The 26421-nt window shown below is 45.0% G+C and overlaps 2 protein-coding genes across 5 annotated transcripts; both read left to right on the top strand.

Moving 5' to 3' along the window:
• Nucleotides 1-3118: 3118 nt before the first annotated feature.
• Nucleotides 3119-20147, top strand: gpam (glycerol-3-phosphate acyltransferase, mitochondrial). Of its 4 annotated transcripts, XR_014117203.1 has the most exons (22): nt 3119-3276; nt 6269-6393; nt 7015-7134; nt 7523-7596; nt 8476-8589; nt 8691-8840; nt 9022-9121; nt 9228-9364; nt 9477-9576; nt 11529-11741; nt 11880-11993; nt 12104-12189; nt 12308-12423; nt 12972-13042; nt 13157-13421; nt 13641-13792; nt 14251-14328; nt 14928-15059; nt 15855-16044; nt 16146-16204; nt 16991-19627; nt 19734-20147. XR_014117203.1 is itself a non-coding variant. In XM_081697740.1 (21 exons), exons 2-21 carry the CDS (start codon nt 6295-6297, stop codon nt 17105-17107), a joined length of 2487 nt encoding a protein of 828 aa, XP_081553866.1. In that variant the 5' UTR covers nt 3119-3276; nt 6269-6294; the 3' UTR covers nt 17108-19665. The 4 variants fall into 4 exon arrangements, 3 of the variants coding, with proteins under 3 accessions (XP_081553866.1, XP_081553867.1, XP_026882033.2); XM_081697740.1 differs by lacking the exon at nt 19734-20147 and having other exon boundaries at nt 16991-19665; XM_027026232.3 differs by lacking the exons at nt 3119-3276; nt 19734-20147 and adding an exon at nt 3290-4483 and having other exon boundaries at nt 16991-19665.
• A 502-nt stretch (nt 20148-20649) lies between these two features.
• On the top strand, nt 20650-26096 carry LOC113587537 (FERM domain-containing protein 6). Its single transcript, XM_027026230.3, has 11 exons — nt 20650-20725; nt 21053-21271; nt 21382-21440; nt 21544-21724; nt 23240-23395; nt 23514-23585; nt 23731-23799; nt 24000-24171; nt 24441-24623; nt 24719-24865; nt 25226-26096. The coding sequence occupies exons 2-11, from the start codon at nt 21203-21205 to the stop codon at nt 25237-25239; spliced, it is 1122 nt and encodes a 373-aa protein (XP_026882031.3). The 5' UTR covers nt 20650-20725; nt 21053-21202; the 3' UTR covers nt 25240-26096.
• The last annotated feature ends 325 nt before the right edge of the window (nt 26097-26421 follow it).

Below are 26421 nucleotides of genomic sequence, written 5' to 3'. Positions count from 1 at the left end.
TCCTTGTCTGGTGAGGCCATTTGGTGATATCATTGTGAGCCACCACACAAAAGCTTTCTGTGCCTGCCAGACATTGACTTTTAAATTAACAGCCTCTCTGGGGAAGCCCATTTTCTCAGCGTTTAAAGAGTAGCATATCTGTTCCTTCATATCCCCTTTTTTTTCTCAATAAAAGTAATGCATAATGGTTTCAGTCCTGGTTGCTGAATATCATTTGTTGAAATCTTTGCTCATTTCTAAACGGTAAGGTCCAGCATGCGCGCCGAGGTCTAAAAGAATGATAAAGAACAATAAAGAATAATGGTCTGTTCTGAGGGTCTGTGAAGAAGGGGTTTGTACCTTTTGAACTAATGCTGTGCTGCATAATGGGCTTCAGTTAAACAGAGAAAAAGGTGCATTCACTGTAGTTATCTAATGTATCACACCTGCTCTAGTGTTGTGTGATGGAATTTTAGGGTGCAGAGTCATCAAGGTCATTCTTATTCAGGTCTAGAGACAAAGGATGTGGGTAATTACTGAAGGCATTGCAAGGGCTCAATAAGTAATCTGATGTGTCTTAAATACAGTATGAAGATCGGCTTATTTGTTCCAAGATTGTTTAAAGTGAAGCTTTGTCCTGCTATCTAGCAAAGATCTGTGAGTTTTAATTATTTTGGATGTCCAGTAAACTAGATATCAAAGTCATTTGCAATCTTTCTCTTAGACCCACAAAACAAAACAAAAAAGACTCTGCCTTTTTCACACATTAAGACAGCATTAAGACATGCATTGACAGCACACTGAGATGCAGGTGCTGATTACACAAGACTGGAGTGAAGGACTAGAAGAGACAAGAGTCTGACCTAACGGAAAGATTGAGTTTCAACCTCAAATGAGTGCTGGAACTGTGGGAGAAGCACGGTTTCTCTTCAGAATGTGTGTGCCTTGTGCATTTAAGGACAGAGTGGTATGCTCACTTACCCTTTCATTACCTGCTTGAATGACATTAGGTAAAGCAGTTCAATTTAAAAGCACTTCAAGGAGAAGCATCGCAGTTAAAAACAAGAACATTTTGTTGTCTTTTACTTTTCGTGTGAATGTAAAAGCTTGAATCCTAGAAATGTAGTTTATTTCTATATAGAAACATACTAACGAACTACTTCCCACCAAAACGTAAAGTATATTATTACACACCACTGAAATATTAGTGAATGTGACGTACCTGTGAATGTTACTTGCCTGTTAAGATTATGTTAAGACACACATTTTCCAGTCATTCCAATTTTCTAAAAATTACAGGAAACTGATTTTCAATTTGTTAAAGAGGTACACCAATGTACCTCTTTATGTGTCATATTACTGAAAAATGTGTTTAAAGAGAGTAGTTATGCATTGCTATTTACTGAAAACATGTTCATAAAAAGCAAAGTTACTGAGGGGTAATAAGGATGAACTATTACACAGGAAGTGGAGGATAGTGGGCTAGAAAACTAGGTGATAATAATAATAGACCAAAGGATTGAAAACATGTCAGGGAAATGTGAAAATGTTACGATATACCTTCCACCACTCGGCTTTGCTAGACAAAGCCATATGGTGCTCCAGAATTGCCTACTTACACTCCATGCTGCTAAGGTAATGTGATCATTTTGTGCAAACAGCACACACACACAGATATCCTCCAAGATACCATTAAGTAAAGCAGGGAACGCTCTTACAAGCATTACCATGACAATGGAGAGAACTACTGGGATGCATCAGAATGCAATGCCTGAGAGAAAACTACAGCAGATACAAAAGAAGTCTAAGTTCTAGAGCTTGGGGACAGCTAACATCACAGCACACATCAGGAATTGAGAGCTTTCTGTGGCGTTCATGATACAATGTGGTTTCATTCATAAAGTCTACCAGTCTCCAAATTCTGCCTGTCCTGTCCAGAAATATTAACTTGTAACAGAACAGTCGACATGGGAGACAGAAGAGGCACATCATGGAATGTTTGTTGGTGTGACTAGTCTTCATTCAAAGCAGCCTGTATCTGACAAAATGAAATAATTGTTACCTGAATATTTGTAAAAAATCTTTTAAAAAAATGTTGGAAGAAGGTGCTAAAAATTCCAAGTGGATGAAGAGGAAATATTATAAACAGTAACAATACTCATGTCCCCTCTGTGTCAGCAGATGTGTCCATGCCAAGAGAACTGCTAAGCCCCTCTGATTTATGTATCACGATCACGCTGTACTCTTTTATGTCTATATGTGCATTTCCCATGGAATCCGACCTAGCGCTGAACAAATAAGAAAAATATAACCCAGAAACAAGCACTCTCCTCCGAGTGCTTTAAATATCAGCTGTTGTGTGATGTGATGAAATTGACTGAAATGTGGGTACAATTTCATTCCTTTGAGAACTTGAAGTATTTGAAAAGAGTGCTCTAATAAAGTCAAGAACGTGCAGGATTCGTGACCTCTGGTTAGTATCTTCTGACCGTGTTAAACTAATTTCTGCACACAGTTTAGTAAATTGTACACACAAAATATATTTATTTCACAGCATCTCAAGGGCTCCCTAAGAAAGAAAGAAAATAAGTGGGTCTTGTTAGGTTGTAACATAATCCTGCTAGCAATCACCGTATTTTTTAAAATGTAATAGAAATCTACTTCTTTCTGTAACAGAATAATTAGCCTTTTGTATCCTGATTACATTATTTCATTGCAACCCTGTCAATATTACATTTTATGTTTGCATATAATTTTTTTTAAAAACTTTCCTTAAGACATGACAATGACCAAAGAATGGACACTGATGCCCCTGCCGTGACACTGTGGTGTCCAGCTTGGTGAGGGCTCCGGGGGAATCCTTTAGTTGTGGAAATGACTGACAACTAGTCTTACACTAACATCATTCTGCTTAATTTTAAACGATGCACATATTTAAATCTGATTTGTGGTTAGTTAAGTTGCCATATTTTACACAGTATAGGAACACGTGGGAGTGTGCGCTTTTTCGCAGGTAAGGGCCCCTACAGTAACTAAAGCGAAGGGACGCAGACCACGCGATTCAAACGAAGCGCCGCGTGATCTCAACCGCGAGAAACCGCAAACGCGGCGCCGCACGCGCGCGAACAGTGACCTCTTGCGGAGGTCGTGTCGTGTTCGTCACGCGGCGCGAGTAAGAGGGGCGCTGCGGACTGGCGCGTGCCGGCTGGCTCAAGGACGAGAGCAGACCTCGCGGTCCGTTAAAAACACCCCCCGCTGCCTTCACAGAGATGGTACCCGCAGAGCGCACCTCTCACGGTAACGTGTACAGGCTCGGTTCTCCCGCTTCGGTTCTCCGCTTCCTGTGAGTGAGTTTGGCCATCGAGCTAGGCTAACCAGCTAGCCCTCGGGCCGGCAGTAAGGGTAAATTAGCCGGTAGCTTAGCATGCGGATCCGTCCGGAAGGCGTCAGCGCCGTGTCGCCAACTCTAATGAACGAGACCGTGCGGGCGGCAGTGGGCTGGGGACCACTGGAACGAGTCCTCGCGTCCAGTGGGCGTGGGGCGCGCACTTCCTCGCGCAGTGCGGTACCTTGCTGCCTTCGCTAGCTGGCGTGGCTAACGCGGTTAGCCGGCTGGCTAGCTGCTTAACCCGCCGTTGGCTTGGCAACGTCAGGGGTCACATCGAAAAGTGGTGAAGGACTTTTGGCGTCTAGTTCACTGTCGTGGTGGTGTCAGGTTCACGCGAGCATGTCTGAGACCAGCAGCCTCAAGGGCCGATTGTGCCGTTATGCGCCTGGAGTTGGGCAGAGGAGGAGACTTCCTTTGTCGTTTAGCAGCAGAGCTTCACGCTGCATGCTTTTGCTAGCAAGCACGCTGAAAATGTCCGTAAATCTGTAGCTAAGCGAGGGGAAACGTGGTTCGTGCGGGTTGCTTAGTAACCACGCGTGCTAGAACTGCGGGGATGAGAGTGCGTGATGCTCATGCATCCCTAGATGATTAACGCTCGGGCCCGGGTGAACTCGCGCTGCAGACAGAAGGGTGTTTCTGTCACCAGAGCTCCAGTCTGTCCTGTGCTGCTCGCGTTAAACCTAATTAAAGCTGCTGTCTGTGCAGCATTTTGCCACTAATCGTGCTGCCTGGCCTTTCAGTGTTCTGTAGGCTCTGACATTTGGCCAGACTCCAGAAACCCCCCCCCTTGCATCTAATCACTGTGCTGGTCACCCATTGGCAGAAACACATCAGACAATGTAGGCGAACCCTGAGAGGTCTCTGAACTTTGTTTCAGCTGATTGTACTGCTCTCCCCAGCCTCACAATGTACTGGCTCTATGCTTTGCGGCAGGTTGTTATACAAAGATTATTGCATCCTCTGTGACCCAGTTCCAGCCTAATTAGAATGTGTAACAGTCTGCTTCTAATTACACTGGAGTCACTCAGGAGCCTTCTGACGAAGTGATTACAGTTTTTTTAATTGCCCGCTGAAGTTCTCCGTCGCTTCTGAAAATGTCGCTCGAGGGCCATATCTGTGAGTATAAATTGTCCTGGGTTTAATTATATTTAGGCAAATTCAAGAGAATTCAAGTTGTTCTGCACATCTGTAAATCCTTCGGCTGCATGTCAGAGATTAGAGATGATCATCTGTCTCCTTTTCCAGTAGCAAAGCTTGTGCTGTAAATGACACGTCACTTTTTGCCTCCGCTGAAAGCTCTGGTTCCTCTGTGGGCATTGTTGTGCCCTTGCACAACAGATGACAGATGCATATTTTGCTTAGAATAGGCTACTCGTTCAAGGCCCTGGAGAGAAGCTACCATAGTGTCCTTATACAGAATTAATCCAGGAACTGAAATTCTGTAACCAAGCCCAGATAGTTTTGCACACTTCTTGTGACATTTGTCACACTTGTGACAGTAGACTATGCCTGTTCTCTTTCCATTATATATTTAATACATGAAACTGGAAGTCATCGTGGGCAATTTCTAAACTTTTTATTTGTAAAAAGCGTTGTCTTTATATGGTCAATAGTCCTTTATTGACTTTTTTACAACCCTGCAACAATACAAGTATACTCAAAAAGAGAAAACATAGTGTTAAAGTAATTCTTTGAGATGAGGTGGTGTTCAGTTTTGTGTGGATGCTTCCTATCTGCCTGTGGTAGGACAGACTGTCCTATACAGATTCGCTGAATCTTTACTCTCATGCATGACTTCTATAAATACCCTTTTGAGCAGACGCGGGTGCACTCTGTATTGGCCGGGCCCCCTTTGGTCGCACCGGGTCCCATAACCCCTGTGCCCCGTTCTTTGGGCAGCTGTCGGACGCGGTAGGCTCCTGCTTCAGTCTGGCATGGTTTGCAGCGAGCAGGCTAAAGACTTTAGCCCCTTAACCTGACACCTGAGAGTGGAGGCTCGTGCACGCAGGCTGGCGGGGCAGCATGTAGGGATGGCCGAGGCCGGCAGGACATCTCGAACGTGGCGGCATTAGCTGGGGTGTAAGGGGAGAAGGCAGCAGCCTCGCTCCAGGTGTACTGCCTCGCTCCAGGTGTCCTGCCTCAGCCGTATGCAGCTGGTCCGCAGCGGGTCTCTCTCCTGTGTCAAGGTCAAGCCCCAAGTGGGTCATGATCTGAAATAGGCTCCATGTTTGCTTGACATGAAAGGTGGCAGGCTGCCAGACACATCATTGAGTTACTGTTGCGCTGCTATATTGGCAATTTCAACCTCATGTCTTTTGAGACATAACGGTATATTTTAACCCAGTGGATACTGTCATGATATTTAATTAATGGCGTTTGGAAAATTGAGAACATAGTTTGGTGTATAAACAGTCTCTGGCAGCCACTCTGATTAGAAACATGTACCTTCCTCTTACACTAACTGACCATATTCTGACCACAATACCACCGATGACCAAATATTAATTGAGAGGTCGATCATTCTCAAAATGTTTTCTGCATATTCTGACCTACATGAGGCTAAACATTATTATAATAATCTAAATTATTATAATAATCTAAATATTATTAGAATAATCTTAAAAAATAATAATAATAATCAGGTGTTTTCAACCTTCTCTTTTCTTGGTGTTACATTTCCAGTTTTCCTCCCTACTGATATTTCGGCTTAAGCCAACAGATAACATTGCCGCCCACATGCAAGAGGCCAGTAGTGACATGAAGCACAGCATTCCTGTGCACTGACGCCCGGGCTGTTAGGAGTGGAGCTGCACAGATTCCTCGCCCCTGAGTCTCCAGGCGGGTCTGACGCTCCTCCACATGTGTTTGTGTGTTTTTTGTGTGTGCGTGCTTGTCCTGTAGGTTTATAGTGGACGCGTGTGGAGGGGATGGATGCCAGCCTGGCACTGTGGGGCCCGGACGGTGTGCTGCTGGCCAACAGCGGGGAGCTGGCCACCAGTCGTGGGAAGCACCCCTGCGAGGAGCAGGTGAGTGGGCCCTGGTGGTGAAGCCCCCTAACACCAGTCACTGTCTACCATTTACGTACGGCTCAGCTGGTGCTATTTGGCCGTTTCCGCAATTCTCCCCAGACGTCTTATTAGGACATTTTTGCTGCCCTTGACTGGTATCTCTGGTGCGCTAATGAGCACATGGATTTATTAGGCTCGTTTGTGCTGCTCGTGAAAGGTCATCTGCATGGGCATGTGGAGGATTTGTGCCTGAGTCCTTCCTAGAGTGGAGTCAGCTCAACGCTGACATTAAGAGCCAAGTGGTGTAAGCCGTTGGTAATACATTAAAGTGGGGTGGAATATGTTTATGTAAATGTACACGTGGAATGTCAAGATTTTGTCTCATGAGAAACTGGGATACACACAAGAATAACTGGATTCTTATCAAGTTAAATTGCCAGAAAGAATATAGCCTGACGTAGGTAAGAGGGCAGGTATGTTCTGTGAACCAAACCTATATACTGCAAAAACGATGGGGTCTTGGGGAGAGCAAGGAACAATTGCTTCTGTTCACACAGCACATATGAATTCTGCTTGTGTATATTCCCTGGTAGCATGGAAGTTCCAGTTAATTATGCCTGTGTGTGTGTTCTCCGTTAGGATCGAAGCTCAAGTCCTTCTGTCCTTCACTGCGTGACCAGCTTGTGGAAGGACGGCCTCCTGAACAGGAAGCGGCCGTTCGTGGGAAGATGCTGTCACTCGTGCACGCCCCAGAGTCAGGTGAGCTCCCGGGCCTTCTGTGTGCCACATTCAAACTGTTCACTGGGTCAAACATATTACTAATTACATTGTCACTTTAATGTTAAAAATGTGTATATTTATGGTATATAAGGTCCATTCCAGTCATGTGATTTAGTTGTGATCCAGTAATATGTGGCAAACATGAAAAACATTTGGTGGGTGTAGTGTTGACATTTTCAGTTAAAGTTAAATACACTGATGGAGCTGGCTCTCTGGCAGCCTGGGAGACTGCCTGAAGGACCTGGGTTCCAGACTGGGTGTGGTTCCTGTACTCGGTTCTTGTACTTTACTACATGCACATCTAGGACAAATCCCCATGCCAGCTGATGAGTAGTTTTGTCTTCCCGTCTGACATGTTTGGTTTCAGGAAAGACTGTTTAACTCAAGCATCCCATCCTTAGGACTCCGCAATGTGATTTACATCAATGAGACGCACACAAGGTAAACGTTCCCCCCCAGAATTAAACACCCACGCCTTCCTGCACACCCCTGTACTCTGCACCTGTGGAGGCAATGTAAACTAAACCTGTGTTTACGTACGTGAGGGCCGGAAGGAGTAAGTGAAGGTGTGGGAACCAGATTTGTGAATGTTTAATGCTGTTTGTCAGTGGACACCATGAGCTCAGATCCAGTGACTAACGCCGGAAAGCGGCCTCTCACATTAGAAGGAATGCAGAAGGAAAATCTGATTATCTGTGCCAAAGAGGATTGAGATTTACGAGCTGCTGACTTAATTATAGCCCACAAATGTGATTACAGGTCTGGGAGCTTTAAAGTAATGTAGATAAGTATAGCTTCACACTCGAGATGCATTAGAAGAGACCTGCACCTTGAACCTGCTCACTGGACAATTTGTGGTACGCTTAACTTCTAGGTGTGTTTCATAGGCGTGCCATTACAGACTATTGCCCATACACTATTCGCCATCCTCTATCCCATTCATCACTGATCAGTTTCTGGCCACAGGCCCACTGCTGCGCATATGATATTGGTGGAGGACGGCTGTTCTCAGTACAGCTCTGACGTGGCTGTGGCATGGTAGCGGATAATGGACATAGCAGTACCGTTAGAGTTTTTATCCATGTCAGTATCCCTACTGGGTTTAGAGTGGTCAGGATTTATATCTAGCAAACAGAAACTGACCACTGATGATGAGTTGGATGGCAAACCAGATTTTGAATGGCAACATATGGGCTTCAGTCTTTCATTGCTCTAATAAATGAAGTGTGGCAAGTGTCTGCATGCCTGTTTCAGATTTTTGCTACTCTTTAGAGAACCCCAGCCCTGACCGCTGCATGTTCTTTGCGTGTTTGAGTGTAGACACCGCGGTTGGCTGGCGCGGAGGCTGAGCTACGTGCTCTTCGTCCTGGAGAGGGACGTCAACAAAGACATGTTCGCACGCAATGTGGTGGACAACGTGCTCAGCAGCAGCAAGTAGGAAGCACTCCCATGAGGCCTGTGGTGTGTGAAAGAGGCGTTGAGAGAGACTTGGGCGTGAGGGGGGAATATCCCATCCAGCTGTGTTCTTGCCACAGGGTGCAGAGTGCCATCGTGGAGGTGGCGTCGGAGGCTGGCGCTGCAGACCCAGGAGCCCAAGCAGACCAGAAGGCTGTGCATAGAGAGAGGTGCAAGGCCAGAGGCTTCCTGCAAGAAATGGTGGCCAACATCTCACCCAGCCTCATCAGGTTTGTCTGTATTATTTAGCAAGTTTGTATTTTATCATGACTAATTCTGACACCACCAAACCCTCTCCAGGAATTTAGATATTTATTTTTGTCCGTGTGGGTATAGGCATGTGTATGCATGTGTGCGTCTGGTTCATGTAGTCACCGTAATAACCTTCTAACCTGTAACGGGTGTGTGCAGGTTGACGGGGTGGACGTTGCTGAAGCTGTTCAATGGCTTCTTCTGGAGCATACAGATCCACAAAGGCCAGCTGGAGATGGTTAAGAGAGCTGCCTCGGAGGTGAGCCCGCTCAGAAACGCCCACTTCTGCTTTAGCTCCGCGCTCGTGTGTGTGTGTGAGAGATTGCTTCACTGCGTTTGAGCGCTGTGCATTGTCTGTGTTTCAGTACAATGCTCCGCTGGTCTTCCTTCCTGTGCACAAGTCTCACATCGACTACCTTCTCATCACCTTCATCCTCTTCTGTCACAACATCAAAGCTCCGCACATCGCCGCGGGCAACAACCTCAACATCCCCATCTTCAGGTGCGCGGCTTCCTGCTGTCATTCTAACGACAGGCTCGTGTGACAGGCCCGCCATGTGCCTTCGGGCTTAATGGGTGGGAGTTGTAATGTTGCATCAACCAATGTTTTTTAGCACGTTGATCCGCAAGCTGGGAGGGTTCTTCATTCGCCGCAAGATGGACGAGACCTCAGATGGAAAGAAAGACGTCCTGTACAGATCTCTGCTACATGCGGTAAAAAGACTCACGTTCCAGCTTGGTTACTGTGATTTTAATTGCAAAAGAAATGAGCAGGTTGATCTGGACTTGGACAGCTACTGATGTGCAAAACTATGGTCTCTTATGAGTTTAGACTTTTCCTATGTAGAACCATGTGGGTGGAATGTAAAAACCTGTTTATCTGACAGCTGGGATTGCCTGGGGTTGCCACTGACTCCCTGCTGATGTCGTGAGAGTGTCCCATACCTCCTGCCCACATGCATGGGAGGGGTGGCCACATGTACAGTTCCTCTGCCTTGTAGTGTTTGTGGTCTAACCCAAAAGACATATGACATGTTCCCAGTGATTCACCACCACACCAAGATGTGTGTTACTGACGTGATCCACATATGCAGGTTACTCTTATACATCAGGGGGATTCAGGCATTTCTTTCTAGAGACGCCGTTAAGTTGCTTGTCCAGTAACATGTCATTTCAAGACTGGATCCCTGCAACTCGCTCTTTGCAAGCCTCCCTGCACATGCTACTAGGCCCTTGCAGGTGATCCAGAATACAGCTGAACTTGGAAATTCAATCTTCCCAAGTACGCACACATCACTCCACTGCTGTATTCCCACCACTGGTTTCCTGTAGTTGCCCTTCAAATTTAAAACCCTGCTGCTTGCCTAGAAAGCCAAAAATGGACCTGCACCATATCTGCACCCTTCATACAACATGACTTGAAGCCCCAACCCGCCAGAAATATGGAAGACACGCTTCAAGCCTTGCTTGTGTAAACGAAAGACACAGTAATATTTATGGCATTTGTCAGATATTCTTACGCAGAGCGACTTAAAGACATGCTTTGTCATTTACACACAGACTGTATCCTAGCCAGTACAGTAGGATAGAGTTCAAGATACCATTGAAGTAGAATACTGTTGAAACACAGGGTTCATTGCTGATGCCTAGAAGTGCAGAAAACATGTAATCTCAGACAGCGACAAGTGCAATAAGAAACATTATCAAATTATACATGCTAGAGTTTTGGTTACCCAACATGTGCAGGTTCAATGGTCATTTACATATTCCACACATAGATAAGTCTTCAGTCTGTCTTTGAAGACTGCAAGGGACGCTGCTGTCCGGACAGCTGGTGGAAGTTCATTCCACCTTCTGGGAGCCAGGACAGAGAATAGTCTAGATGCTTTTCTTCCATGAGTCTTGAAGCATGGTGTTTCAAGTAGAGCCATACTTGGAAGTTGGAAGTACTCGAGGTATGGAAGACACACACCTCATCAGGAAGCATTTGAACATGTGTGCTATCTCTGGCGCAGTTCTAAGTCAGTGGTATTCTTAGATCCCTTAGACCTACTAGCAGAAAGATGTCTTCCATAGAAACAAGTCGCTCTGGACAAGGGCATTTGCTAAATGATGGAAATGGAAATGTTCCACCCATTTCAGCCAGATAAGTGCCTGGCCCCATCCACTGTTGAGGTACAAGGAAAAATGGCTTATAGGCAGAGCTGTGAGGAGCTCAAACTACTGTACAATAAGCACTGAAGCAAAGTTTAAAACAGCTGTTGGGAGGATGACACCTGCATTATGTATGAGTGTTTTAGTACGAACCTGATGTTCAGTAATTTCAATGAAAAATCATTTCTAGATTGAAGAGTGATTAAATGATGTTTGGTCTGCTGCAAAATGACAAGGCTAAGAGTTAATTAAAATGTGATATAGAGAGAGGACATTTTAAAGGCAAGGCTAATGAGTCAATAGTATCTTTTTGACTATTAGTTGAGTTTCTTCTTGTTTTTTTTTTTCTTCTCTCAGTTAGAAAGGTCAAATCTCTGACTCTACTCTGATGGCTTTGCAGTGGTAGTGCAAAGTGACTTATTTCCCTCTTTCATCTTTGTAGAGGTGCTGTAGAGCTCAGTGTAAGCGGCTTATGTGTGGAGTCCTCATTTCCTTCTCTGCTTCCTCTCCAGTACACAGAGGAGCTCCTGCAGCAGCAGCAGTTTCTGGAGGTGTATCTGGAGGGCACGCGCTCCCGCAGCGGCAAGCCGTCACCAGCGCGGGCCGGCATGCTCTCCATCGTGGTGGACGCGCTGTGCGCTGGCACCGTCCCGGACGTGCTCATCGTGCCTGTCGGCATCTCCTACGACCGCATCATCGAGGGCAACTACAACAGCGAGCAGCTGGTAGGGCTCCCGGGGCTGGCCGGGCTTCGTGCAGGAGGAACCAGGCAAATCGGCCCCGTTAGAGAAAGGCGCGGGAAGGTCGGGGTAAACGTCCCGCGGTAGCTGACGTGGGCGCGTCGCTCCCTCTGCTCTCCGCAGGGCAAGCCCAAGAAGAACGAGAGCCTGTGGGGAGTCGCCTGCGGCGTGTTCCGGATGCTCCGGAAGAACTACGGCTGCGTGCGCGTGGACTTCACCCAGCCGTTCTCCCTGAAGGTGCGAGCCCGCGGCGCCTCCCCCCTCCAGTACAGCTCCGGGAGCGCGCCATGTGCCCCCGGGACTGCACTCCTCGCCAGGACCAACGCTCCTCTTTCTTTCTCCTGCAGGAGTACCTGAACACACAGCGGAGCCGCAACCTCCCCGCGCCGCTCACTCTGGAGCAGATCCTCATCCCCACCATTATCGCGGCGCGGTTCGTGCAGCGCCCCCCCCCACACACACACACAAACAAACAAACTTACATTTAAAACCTATGTGTTTCCTTTTGTAGTATAGGCAGAGATGTGATGGGAGGTGTCTTTTCCACACAGGCCAGATCAGGGGCTAGTTAACGGCGAGGGGGAGGAGCAGCCAGACTACAGGGAGCTGTCTGACGAGCCCTGGAGGAGACAGGTCATCGCAAACCTGGCCAAGCATGTTCTCTTCAGTAAGAGCCCTAGGATGTGTGGTCTCGCTACGTTCCCCCATACAACCAACCCCCCCTCCGCAAGCCTGTGCTGCCGGTCTCCTCCCAACCTCCCTCTGGGAGATGCCATCCCCGAGGCAGCCTGCGTCTGCATGACTGACAGCCTGCTGAGGTTACTGCCGGTTACATGGGCCTGGTGGCGTGTCGCGCTCAGCCAATCATGTTGCAGTGTGTGTGTGTGTGTGTGAATGCACTCTGTTGGTGTTTCTTTTTTAAGGACTCCAGGTCAGGGGAGAATGTGCAGGGTGGAATTGCAGCCTGCCTGTAAATGTTTAATATCAACTTCACATGAACCTGATCTTTGCTATATATTCACTGCACTTTACGCATGAGAGAATAGCAATTTTAGTCGTTTGAACTTGGAAAGAAAATTCTTTGCCGTCCCAGAGCATTCCCTGTGCTTGGGGGTTATAGGTCATACACGTGCAGGTGTGTTTAGAACTGTGCTTTTAGTAATAGAAAATGGACTGAATTATACATGATGATGATTTTGTTTGTTTTTGTTCCAGCTGCCAGCAAGTCCTCAGCAATCATGTCTACGCACATCGTGGCCTGCCTCCTGCTGTACCGGCACAGACAGGTGAGCGCCCTGTCAGCCTTCTAAACTTTCACGTCACACGCGCGTCTTCCTCTTTGTGGCTTTTATGCTGAAGGCTAGCCCGGCTCCCGTGGTGAGGTTTGCTCGGTTGTGCAGGGTGTACTGCTGTCGAGGCTGGTGGAGGACTTCTTCAACATGAAGGAGGAGGTCCTGTCACGTGACTTCGACCTGGGCTTCTCGGGCAACTCCGAGGACGTGGTGATTCATGCCATCAACCTGCTGGGCAACTGCGTGAACGTGACCAGCAGCAACCGCAACACCGAGTTCGTCATTGCGCCCAGCAACACCGTGCCGGCGCTCTTCGAGCTGAACTTCTACAGCAACGGCCTGTTCCACGTATTCATCGCCGACGCCATCATAGGTAGCCGACCCCCTAGACACCCGGACACAAGCACCTGTACGATCGGACAGTCTGTGCTTTCCATTTTATAACAGCCATGCCTGATTTCAGTCAGACCGCACAGTGATGAGTCATACCCACACAGATGATGCACACCTAGCCAGCACACGTTAGACATGCACGTTGTGTTTGAGGCAATCTTAGTGGTGCTGCTAACAAGGTGGGTGTGGCCTGTGTTAGCCTGCAGTGTCCTGGCCATGCTGAGGGAGCAGACAGCGGAGGTGTGCCAGGGGGATCTTGGCCCCTCCCCCACACTGCTCAGCCAGGAGAGCCTCATCCGCAGAGCCGCAGGCCTCTCGCACTTCCTGTCCAACGAGGTGCTCGTTGCCCAGGTGAGTCGCGCATTGCTGACGTGTGGCGCCAGGCGCCAGACTAGCAGGCCCCCTCTTGTACCATGCAATGAAAAAAGATATGGTTGTTTTGGTTGTTTTTTTTGCACCAGCATTTTGAGTTTGCCAGTCTGAGGAAGGGAAAACGTCATGCTTTCCATCCTAAAACACTAAAAGAGCACACGAGATTCTTTAGCAAAACTTGCTGCTAAGCATTTTGCCTCGCAGCCTTCTTTAGAGAGGCTTACCCATGACTCATCCTACACTCCTGATGAGATCGAGGGAGGAATCCAACCAAAAAGCAAACTCGGTTGCCTCCTTCTTTCGTTACTCCTCAGTCACAGGCTGACCACAGGGCTGCAGCGCACCTGCTCCTCTTTTTAAAACCTCATATGCTGTGTGGCTTTCCCCAGCAGTGTGAGCTGCTCATTGACATGAAGCCTTCTCTGTTTTGTTGAAAGCCTTGTCAGACAGTCTACCAGGTGTTTCACGAGGCTGTGACCAGACTTATTCAGTATGGGGTGCTCATTGTCGCAGAGGTGAGTTTCCCCTTCTGTATTTCCCCCAAATAAAACCCCATTTCCTGTTTGTGCTTAAAAAAAAAATGTTGTGCTGTCCTAGAACCCTATACAGCATGCAGGCGCAGCAAGCTGAAGGACTGAACCCCTGTGAACTGGAATAACTTTTTTGGCTAAACTTTACAATCAAATACAAACCCAAAGCAACGGTGGAGCAGTTAATTTATTAAGGAGTCAAAAGTCGAAACTGCTGCTGTAATTAAACAAATGGCTCTGGAGCTTCTGTTGAAGGGCTTGAGGATCTGGAAATGTGTTTGCTGTTAATCATGACTTGTACCAGAAATTACATTTATCTGTGTAAAAATAAGCAGTTAAAAAAGTTTAAAATGTGGGTTTAAAATGCAGTACTATGCATGTTCTTAGTTCTGTGCTGCCTTTGGCCACCAGGGGGGGATACTTTTCCATGCACAGTGTCAAAGGCCTGACTGCAAGGAATTCTGAAGTCTGTGCCTGAACGGGAAAACGAACTATGTTCACACTGATTTCATCTGCATTGTCTGTGTATTTAGTTTGTATGGGCCTAGTGGGCTGCCGATCTCACTGATGGGTGCTGTGTTCAGGAGGAGCAGGAGGAACTAAGCCCCTCAGAGGAGCCCTGGCCTAAGAAGTTCCCCGAGCCTCTGGCATGGAGGAGCGATGAGGAAGACGAGGACAGTGACTTCGGAGAAGAACAGAGGGACCGCTACCTGAAGGTGAACCGGAGCAAAACTGTAGAGAACTCTGGATGACACGTGATGCTGTTCGCTGTGAGTGAGTGTGTGACATGCTGTTGTTGGCACTATTGCAGGGTACCAAACTGCAACTAAAATGGTCACGATTGCGCTCGTGGCTTAGCCGAGCTGAGGTTTTTTGTTTTTGTTTTTTGTTTTTGTTGTTGTTTTGTTTTTACCGTCGGCGTGTAGAAAATAGTGACGCGAAAACTTTCAGATTTTTTTTCACACAATCTACATCTCTCAGACCTTAAGAGCCTAACCCCAGCCTGACTCTGTTAGCGCCAGTGGACTATTGGAAGACACAAAGATGTACTTGAACAACTGTCCATACAAATGTACAACCATAGAAAGACACTTCAGTACTGTGCGGCTTCCTGAATTTGTGTGGCTCAGGTATGATCATATAAAGCAGACTATGCATTGTAAATTCTGTTCAAAAGTAAGCAAATGGCTCGAAAAACAGATTTTGTAACGATAAGGAATTATTAAAAAAAAAACTGATAATACACAGGAAGAGCATTAAAATCATGCTGTTGCTTTATCGCAGAATGCTCCTAAGGAAACTCTTAGCCCAAGCAGTGTCTCGTGCATACAAAAAACAGCCTGATTTCATATTATGGCACTTAAATTGGCCCCAGTAGCTTTTTTCTTGTTTCTTTTAGGAGCCACTGGCTCCTTAAGATGAGTTTCTGTCTGGAGGCCTGTATTATGGACTTGCTTCTCTTCAGTGTGAATCTCTACAGTGGTGGGCTGTATTCTGCTGTGCTTTTGTAGGTGAGCTCGTCCTCTGAGCACCAGGAGTTCTTCACCTTTCTGCAGCGAGTGCTCAGCCCCGTGCTGGAGGCCTATAGCGGGGCAGCCATCTTTGTGCACAGCCTGCTGTCGCCTGTGTCCGAGAGGGAGTACACTCAGAAGCTCTTCAAATACCTGCTCACGCGCACAGAGAAAGGAGTGGCATCCTATGGTCAGTTCCCCCAGCCCCGCCTCCATGCGCTCTTGACAAACCAGCCCCGCCCACCTTCACCAAACTTTGCTTTTTTTCCTGTTTTTCTTGTGTCTCCTCAGGAGAGAGCGCCACACACTACCTCGTGAAAAATACGGTGAAGACATTTAAAGAGCTGGGGGTAAGAGATCGTTACATTTCATATATAGATCAGCTTTATCGGGGGGGGGGCACGCTGAAGAGCTGAGGCAGCTCCACGCTGGTATACGTTTCAGTGTGATGACTTATGTCTGAGCCACCTCATGTCCTAGTATCAATTGTGCCTCAGAGGCAACATTTGTCTGCGGCAGCATCAGGGGCAGCATAGAATGTGTTGTTATAACGATGTTGTTCATCAAAGGATTCTGGGAATTACTGTTCGGTTACTTGGATCACCTTCTTGGAGCGTCAGGAGCACACGGAGCTGTGTGTGTGTGTGTGTGTGTGTGAGGAGGTGGAGCAGACTGATTGCATACTGATTAAGACTGATCTTTTGATGGTTTAAACTTTTAAGTTTGTTATTCTGTTTATTTAATTAAGCAAAATAATTCACATTTTCATTAGCATTAATTCATACAGTCTTGCCTTTGTAACTTATTTTCATGAGCATTGTTGCACTTTACTACAACTATGATATGAGATGATCAGTTACAATGTATACAATTTACAAGCTCTTAAAAAGCACTATTTTTCATTTCTGAGAAGGTCAGGTTTGATTTGTGAAGTATAATAAAATGAGCTGCAATTGTTATTGCAAAGAAACATCAACTTTATGATGAGGTGAAAATAAAAAAAATCCCATAAGGACACCAGACAAAATACCTCCAAATTGAACATTTTTAACCAAATTAAAGGGGCGAAAGCAGGCACTTGCGGTGCTAGAGCAGGCGCACGCCGTGACGCTCCCCTGTGTGTTATCGACTGGCAGGTGCTGAAGGAGCGCCGTGAGAGTGGCACGTGCCACCTGGAGCTGAGCGCCACGTTCCAACCTCAGGCCAACAGGAACAAACTCCTCCACTACATCCTGGGCTTCAGCCTGCTGTGAGCAGGCAGCAATACTGCCCACATTCCCCCGCCCCCTCTCTCTCAAGGGCTTCTACTGGCTACTCACAACTATCCAAGGTGCTACTCTATGGAAAGCTTTACCTAGAAGTGCCTTCAGCCAACACCTAGGACCAGCTCAAGCGCACCTTGCCCTGCTCCAACATCCTTTGACCCGTGCGGTTGAAGCTCCGCCTCCACCCTCACAGCTTTGGAGAGTTCTCTTCTGTGGTTTGCTCATTTTTTTTTTGGACTGCATTCTTTAGTTTCCCTTTAGAACTTGTATACCTTTTATGACACTGAGCCGATATGTGTGTATTCAGTGTGTTCCTGGATGAGTATATATCACTCTTAACAAATGCAGGTTGCCTTCAGTTTAAGCCAGTGTACTTTGGGGTATCTGATACAAGTAGTCATTATACCTGAGAAAATGTGTATAGAAAAATGTACCTCATGTTATAGATGTAATGTAATATTTAAACAATCGACAAGATGCCTGTTTAACTCAAAAAATAGTGTGAACCCACCTTGTTCTGTACCCATGGGGTAGAATGGCTGATAAAAAATGATGTTTGCTAAATGGAAAAAGTGGCTGAGGTCATCAAGTATATCTTGATGGGTCAATGGTTGAGGCAGTAGTTTTAGCTGACAGGAGTTCTGTATTTCTAAACACCACCACCACTTCTGTCATAATGGAACGTTCTCACTTTAGGCTGCACCTCAGTCATTAACCTGTTTCTGCTTTCACCCTAATGCCATTACAGTGAAAGTTACTCATTTTAGTTTAAAATCTAAAAACTTTGCAGTGTCAGTTCATATCCAAATTTTTGAACGCCACTTTTATGAATTCTGTCCACATGAAATCCGGTTTGGGAGCAGGGATGTGTGTGAAGGCTTGTTTCTCCGTCATACATTTTTACATCTCCTTGCTTTTGCTGCAGTTTACACCATACTGGTACAAGTCTGTGTGTGTGTGTGCGTTGCTACTTTTAGCCTATTGCATAACAAACACCAAAATTAAACATGTAGCTGATCAAGGTGCAAAAGAAAAATGGCCTTCATGAATAAACAAAAGGAAGTGCCACACCCAAGCATTCTTCTGTCCATTTCTAGTGCGTGATTTGCCTGCAGTCATCATTCTCTGGTTTTCCATGGTATGGGTGGATATTTATGAAAATGCTGAGATATAAATGTTTTTAATTGCCTGTATGCTGATGTGGAGTTGTGTAATTTTGTTTTTGTTTACTGTGACAAATTGGCTTTTCTGTTTATAATCATAATGCAATTGACAAAACAATCACAAAATGTTAAAAATGTCACTGAAATGTAAAATCACTCATCACTTTATTTACTTTATGAGTTTTTATGGACAAGCTAGTTTTGTGCTCTGGCTCATGAAAGGTTGCTTGTTGCTAATTATCACTTTTTTTAGGTTTTAACATATAAATATTACTTATTGGATGCACTATTTATTCTTTTTTTTTTTTCTTTTTGATTGGTTGGTGTGTTGCTTCTTTGTGGTTCCTGCCACTGGTAAATGAACTAATTTCCCATTAACGGAACGTAAGATGGTTTTATTAAAAATTGGTTTGAGGAGCATTTAAGTTCATGCATCCAAAGCCCCTCTAACAGACTGAGACGTGAGTGAGATGATTTGCATGCATGACACCCGTTGTGTTTTTGCTTGCGTGCTTGTGTTATCTGGGGCGAGTGCAGGGCATTGGCCAGCAGGGACAACATCCCTGTGCCCTGCCTTGGCACACGGAAAAATATGAGCCCTCTTTGACTTGAGGGAAATGATTCTTGATGCCCGTTATAATACAGCCCATTGTTGAAGTGTAGCTAGTTAGTGCATGTCCATAATTAGCTTGGTTCTTAGTCTTAGGCATGGTTACCACAGACTGCTTAAACGATACACTGGTATAATATTCTGTAAGCCCTTGCTCCTTGATGTCAACCATGGCCTGAAACTTGATGACTGAAACAGATTTCTAGAGACTATACTTTTTTTCTTTACATGGATTGTTTCCACTTTGACTTTGGCACAGAAGTATTTGTGCATAGCCAATCACACCAAGGCAGACGAGGAAGTCAAACGATGGTTTCCTGTACACACGGACCTGGCAGTGTTCAGCCTTGCAGTGGGACGCTGTACTGACGGTGCAAACCCTGCACGCGGTGAAATGTCACAAAAGAAATCTTTACAAGTCAGACCTAATGGTTGGCCTCTATGGGAATTGTGTGTTGTGTAAAGTACTCTTCTGAAATATGTAACTTCTGTGCTTGGGGGGGATTTTACTGTTAGCAGCGTTCTTTTATGTAAAGCCCCATAGGAACGTTAGTCACAGCCTTGGCCAGTCAGAAGGAGAGCAGCCTTTTGTCTCCCAGCTCTCATTAATCAGGAAGCTTCTTTTACTGTGTGTGCTGTAGTGGTTGTAACAGGAAATCTGAACTCGCCAGCGCCGTCTGCTTGGTTCCTTTTCACTTCTTTTACGTGTCTGTAAAACAATGTTTCCAAGTACAGGTAATGTTTTTGATTTTAAAATAAATTCATCTTAAGTCAACAAACTGGCACATCTGTTTGTTTATTAATGTGGTTGCTTTGCATTCTGGGATTCTGTTTTTTACAGTGGACTTAAAGGCCTTTCTCTAATTATGGAAAGCTGGCATTTGTTGACGGCTCCAGTATTTGTGCTGGATTAATGCAGACAGACCATCTTATAAAGGCTGACCCATATGAAAGCAGGGCTTATGGACTCTCATATGGACTCAACCTCATTAATTGTTCTGATGGCTGATGGCTCCAAGCTCTGCTTGACAGTTTCCACCTTCAGGAGGTTTCAGAATTAATGTCACTCTCATACTCAGCACTTAACACTCACCCCCCCACACACAAAACTGCGCAGGGAGGTCAGCAAAGAGGAGGCAAAGTCAGGGAGTGTGAATATATGAGACAAGAACTAAGAAGACAGACACTCCCGATCTTTGCAGCAGGAGCTGCCAACATCACTGACTTCAACTGCACTGTGCTGTGAACTGGAAGAGAGTGACCCAATATGAGCAATCAGACCAGCGTTTTGTGTGTAGTTCTACCAACCAAGAAGAAAGTGGACGTTTCTGTGGGGGTGAGTTAATGCACCTGATGCATGATTTGAAAAACAGTACATAGAGACTTCACAGATTTCATTTATAACACATACAAACATGCTTTGCACAGACATTTATGGTTGTATATGCAGATAATCACAGCAGTGCAGTCGATGTTTGCTGTGGTTTGGGTTATACTTTAGTTACCAAATCAACAAAATCTGTAAAAAAGCACCTTTTAGAGCTATCCTGCAAGTAAACAAACTTCAAAGGAAATCTGAGAAATAGATGAAAACCCAGGCTTTTGTTTTGTTTGGCTAACGTCCTTTTATGGTCTCTGTGTGTGTGTGTGTGTGTGTGTGTGTGTGTGTGTGTGTGTGTGTGTGTGTGTGTGTGTGTCACTCTGGATATTGGGCTGGGCGATGACTGCGTTCATGACTGCAGCTGAAGTGCAGAGGGCAGGATGTGATTAATCAGCTGTGTGCCCTACTTGGAATTAAAGAATTGCAATATTTTGGCCTCAATTTTGGAAAGGGTAAATGTGTATCATGTAGTGTGTGTGTGTGTGTGTGTGTGTGTGTGTGTGTGTGTGTGTGTGTGTGGAGAGAGCGAGAGGTGAGGGATGTGGAGGGGTATGTGTGTGTGTGTGTGGGGGGGGGTGTGTGTGTGTGTGTGTGTGTGTGTGTGTGTGTGTGTGTGTGTGTGTGTGTGTGTGTGTGTGTGTGGAGAGAGCGAGAGGTGAGGGATGTGGAGGGGTATGTGTGTGTGTGTGTGGGGGGGGGGGGGTGTGTGTGGGGGTGACTAGTTGTTCCTGAATAAGCTTCTCTGCTTCTTCATTACTGTGCAATGTCTGTTTATACAGAGTGCTGGAGGCAAAAGACCTGCTCTGTGTGATGTGTTATAGTTCAAGAGTTCAATAAAACACACTCTGGATGCCATTTTGGAAATGGTTTGTTTATATGTACTGGCTCACAATGTATGTTAAACTGAATTTGGCTTAGATAATGACTGCATGTTTCTGGACCTGGAGAAAAAAATAACCACATACTTCCCTAGAGCTTGGAAGCAGAATACATTACAGGTAATACTAAACATATAAGTAACACTTACCAATGACTTTGAACATGACAAAATAAACAGTCATTTGTTATTAATTACACTGCAACATTAAGCACGCAGTTATTTCAACAGGAGAGAATAGTTCTGCATCTGAAAGTACAGTACTACATAAGAAATGGCCAACTTATTACGTAAGTGAACATTAATACTTTGCTGATAGGTTCCAGTTACCTCCGCTACTTGCTTTCATGTTTTCCAAATGTTCCTTTGTAACCTCGTCATGTCTCACTACAGAGATGAGACGGCTCGCAGCCTGTACTATGCTGACCTGAAAGGTAACGTTTTGAGCTCCCAGTGCTGCGACCAGGAAGGCAGCTTCTTCCAGCTGGCTGCTTACGCCTTGCAGGCAGAGCTGGGTGACTGGAGCAAAGGAAAGGGATCTTATTTCAGTCCACACGACTACTTTCCTCCTTGGGTGGGCCATTATCTGCAAATGTACAGCGTCTTTTTACTTCCTGTTATGGTCAATTAATATAAAAGTAAATCTTGTTAAATAAAAACTCACTTTATTGTTTATCTTTTTTGATTTGCTCAAAAATATGAGAAAATGATATCGTTTTATTGTGATAACGCTGCTTAGAAGAAAAAAAAACATTCAACAATATCATTTTTATTGTGAAAAATGTGTCACGTTTATTGGCACCACTGAACTTGGTGGCTATTTTGAGTGGTCCTTTCTCACATTAGATTATCACTGAACAGACTCAACGTAACATCAATGTAGTGAAGCGTCTGAAAACATTCAGTAGATTAATCAAGAGGCTTTTAATTAACTACGTGAATAAGATTTGTTTATAATCTGATGAATTCAGTGTCCAAGTTCACATCAGTTTACCTGATGTTAACCTGAGAAGTCACTGAACGTGTAACAGGTGTAGTACATCCCATTTTAGCATACTAAACAGTTACAGACAAGCTGTTGACAGCATTCTGTAACAGGATTTTGGTTAGGACTAGGGTCAGGATTAAGTTTTGGGTGGAGGGTTAGGGTTAGGATTAGGTTTCACGTTGGTTAGTTGGTCTGGTTTGAGGTCTGATCACTGGTGCCTGACTCTTGAACTGTTCTACTTATGAGAAAATGTGACTGTGATTTTATCCATCAGAGTAATCTGTTATCGGATTAATCCATGACGATATTACATATACTCTGTGGAGAGTTTATTAATCATCCATAAAGAACCACTCAAAATAAAGTGTGAACCGTTGCTTTGGCAACACGACATGACCATGAGCTGAAAGACCAAAACAAAGAGACATGGCACCATGTCTTCATCCAGAACCTCTAGCTCAAGCAGCCCACAGGTTGGCAGTGGGTTTGGGTCCATAACTATACTTCATCTGATCATAGAAGTTGGTTCCCGTTAACATTTCACTACAGTTTAACCAACTCAGGGTGCTTTTTTCTTCTATGTATGGGGCAGAATTATTCTTATTTCTTCTTCCAGGCAGGTTCGTTTAATATTTTTATTTTATTTTTAACTTTTTTGTGTTGTTGTTGGTTGGTTAGTGTCTAGGTTCCTTTGTTCTTTGTGGTTGTTGCCACTGGTAAATGAGCTAATTTCTCATTAACAGAATATAAGATGGTTTTATTTACAAGTGTTGTGAGGAGCATTATGTTCATGTATCTCCAAAGACTCTATAACAGATTAAAAAGCTCCAGGTTTGGTTTTTAAACTTCTTAACTGCCCCAACAGTGGAGATGGGCATTTCTAGCTATTTTTTTTCCTGATAAGGATTTTTCTTATAATAATTCATTTCAATTAAAGGTAATATTTCAGGTAAAGATTAAGCTGATTTATTACAATTTGTTGTTGTTGTTGCCCAGAACCCTTCTTGCATATTTCTATATACAATGTCAACAATTTGGATGCATATTGTATATGCATGCATACAGGAATATTCTCCAAATGCCAACAGCATGGTTTTTCAGATTGTGAGCAGGTGGGGCAGTCAGTATGTGCTGCAGCACACCCCAGGCCTGTACAGGGAGCTGACGGGGATGAGTGCACGTGATGCGGCTCTGCTCTTCATCCAGGAGGCCTGCAGCCTCAGTGACGTACCTCTCACCTTCTACAGTATGAGCAAGGTCAGGGGCCAAGCTGTGGCATAGACAGGGAAGCCAAAGTCCATGAAAGTGCTATTTACCACCTCACAAATACGCTCCTCCCTCTCTCTCTCTCTCTCTCTCTCTCCTTTGTTTTCAGGGGAAAAAGGAGCAGAGTGTTAGTGTGCTGTTAGGCCTGACTTTGAATGGACTACATGTCTATGAGATAGAGGTACCTTCCTCTCCACAGGCCTTATAGAAATAGTTCTGGATCGTTTTCTTTACTTTTCTTGGTCAGAGGACCAGAGCATGTTGACATGTTTAAATGTCCAGTTTAACGTATTTGTTTTTATTGTTTTTTTTTTCTTTGCTTTCAGATGGTTAGTGGAAAACAACAGCTTTTCTATGATTTTTTCTGGTCAAGCATAGATCGTCTCACCTTTCAGGTACAGTATTCCTAATTTCTGGTACAGTATTCCTACTTTGAATTCATACTATCTTCATCGGCTAGAAGGAACTAAGAGGGTAAAAAATACAAATATTTAAATAGTAATATACCCAATTAAAGGTCAGGAGCCAAAGAGCATGTATTCAGCTACTGTCCACCTTTGGTGTTATCTAATAAAGCGTGCTTTGGTGTTCACAGGGCCGAAGGTTTGAGATAAAGGCAGATCCTCTCGGCAGGTCCAAGCTGGTATTGCACACACGCTCTACCCTGCACTCCCAACATGTGCTGAAGCACATTAGCAACTACCACCGTGTGCACCTCCACACAAGGTGCCCAGCGGAAGAGTTCCAGCCCCCGCAGCACAGAGCAGGTCGGTGCTCAGCTGTCAGAAGCACGGGGTGGACACACGTGACATGTGCGACATGCATCGTGCAGTGTACACACCTAATTAGTTTCTTATCTGTTTTTTCCAGTTTTTTCAAGTTTTGCTTTGCATTGTTTCTTTCTTTCTTTTTCACATTCTGTTCTATTTCTGTGAAATGGTTTATTTGGTTATTTGGTTTATTTATGGTATATATTGCGTGCTCTTCACATCTATAGCCATTATTGGATTAAACGCGGTGTTTGTGTGGTCAGCAGGAAGGCGGCCGAGAGAGGTGTGCATCAGAGACAGCACCGATCCTGATCCAGATGACAGTGAGGATGAACTTCCAGCAGTGAAGTCCTTTCTGGACAAGATCCGGCAGTGTCGTCCTGACCTGGTGGGGTCACTCTCAGTGCTGAACCCCAGAGAGAGAGAAGGGCAAGAAGTCAGGAAGTCAGGTCATCTAAGTGACACTTTGAAATTTTTAAATTGTACAGACGTAACTCCTTTTGTGGTTTAAAATGGTCATTTTTACTTTACACCCTGGTCCCAGCCTGTGCAGACTTCAAAGAGGTTGAGATGTGTGTCGATGAACCAGAGATGTACGTGGATGACCCTGAGGAGCTCAGACTCCTGACAGAGCTGTTGGAGGGTGTGTCTGTAGACGGTCCTCCATTAATACTTGTGCCTCACTGGACAGGTAAGGGCTTGAACCCTCACAGGTTAACATGCTTTTGAACATGTTGGCAGTGGCTGGTAATCCTTATGGACTCTACAAAATTACATAAGTACATGATACTGTGTACATTTACATTTTCTGCATTTATCCAGAGCGACTTACAAACGTGCTTTGTCATCTACTCATAGAATGTATCCGAGCCAGTGCAGTAGGTTGGAGTTCAAGATACAGTTGAACTAGAATACTATTCACACAGGAAAACACAGGAATCCGTTTCTAGGAGTGCAAAATTGGAAAGGAGGGGCTGGTAGGAGTTCTGAATTTATGTACATATGTACATGTGTTTCATGGGGGGACTTGTTTTTCTCCATTTTTCCCTAGAATTCTTTCTCTAGATTCCACGGTGGAGAGAAAACATGTAAGCGGCATCACATTAATGAGGTGCTCCTTGCGACAATCACGTGCCAAGTGATGAATCTGAATTTAAAATTTGAATAGTGGAAAACTTGACTATTTATTAAAGAGTATCTGCCTCATTACTTGTATGCACAAAGGCAGACTTGCCATTCCTTAGCCTGACTACGTCTGACCTCATATGACCATGCACTCTTACACATGCTTCAAACAATATCTACTGCCACGCGGCACTATATTGGAAGTGCTTGAGCAAATTCGCGCTGACTTCACGGTATAAAAGACTCGGCTGCTCAAATGGAGCCAGTCCAGTCCGAAGCGTCTTGTTGTAGGCTGCAGTGTCTCCCAAGTCCGTCCGGAATGTGTCTCCACTTTAAAGCGGTGAGTGAGCTAGCAGGCTCTCTCTGTGCTTGCACAGGAAGAGTGTTTCGGAGCACGGCACCTCCTCCAGAGCACAGCACCCGTGTCAGCAACCCACCACGAAACCAACAAGCGCAAGAGGCACAGCTCGAAGACAGCAGCTGTACAACAACTGTGCATTTCTCACATTTTAAAAGCTAGTTTTTCTTCTGCTACTTGATGTATTTACTGACGCTTTAACTTAGAACTTATAGCCAACACAGATGTAATATACAGGTGGATGTGGGCAGTTCAAACAAATCAAAGGTGAACAACAGTGAACATGCAGGCTTACAGATGTGGTGTATGAAACTATTTATACTGTAAGCACAATGTAAGAAGAGCACTGTTCCTGCTTCAAACATGTATTACCTAACCTAATGGAACTCACAGTATCTGTCTGTGCTGTTTCTAACAGAAATAAAAATATTTCATGCTTGCTTCATTATTTCTACTTTTTTAGGATTTCTCAGAACAGTGTAGCTAAATGTCATCCGTGAGACTCAGTAAGACCCGTTGTGGCTTTCTGTGACTGCAGCAGGACAAAGCGGTGCTGTGTAACAAATGAAATGGAAGTAACAAAAACAAACCACAAAATAATACTCTGCATATGTCACTGTTGAACGAGTTTAACTGGTTACCCCAACACCATCCTCTGCGCAATGCAGCTATGGTAAAATATTTTCTCCCTTTCTTGAAGTTTACTGGAAACCTACAGGCTCAGGTGACTGTGGTAGCAATGGTGAGGGGTTTTTTTTAACCAT

Source organism: Electrophorus electricus, chromosome 15 (assembly GCF_041902795.1).
Source record: "Electrophorus electricus isolate QZ-2024a chromosome 15, ASM4190279v1, whole genome shotgun sequence".
In the NCBI taxonomy this organism is placed as follows: domain Eukaryota; kingdom Metazoa; phylum Chordata; class Actinopteri; order Gymnotiformes; family Gymnotidae; genus Electrophorus; species Electrophorus electricus.
This window is presented reverse-complemented; position numbering and strand designations above follow the sequence as displayed.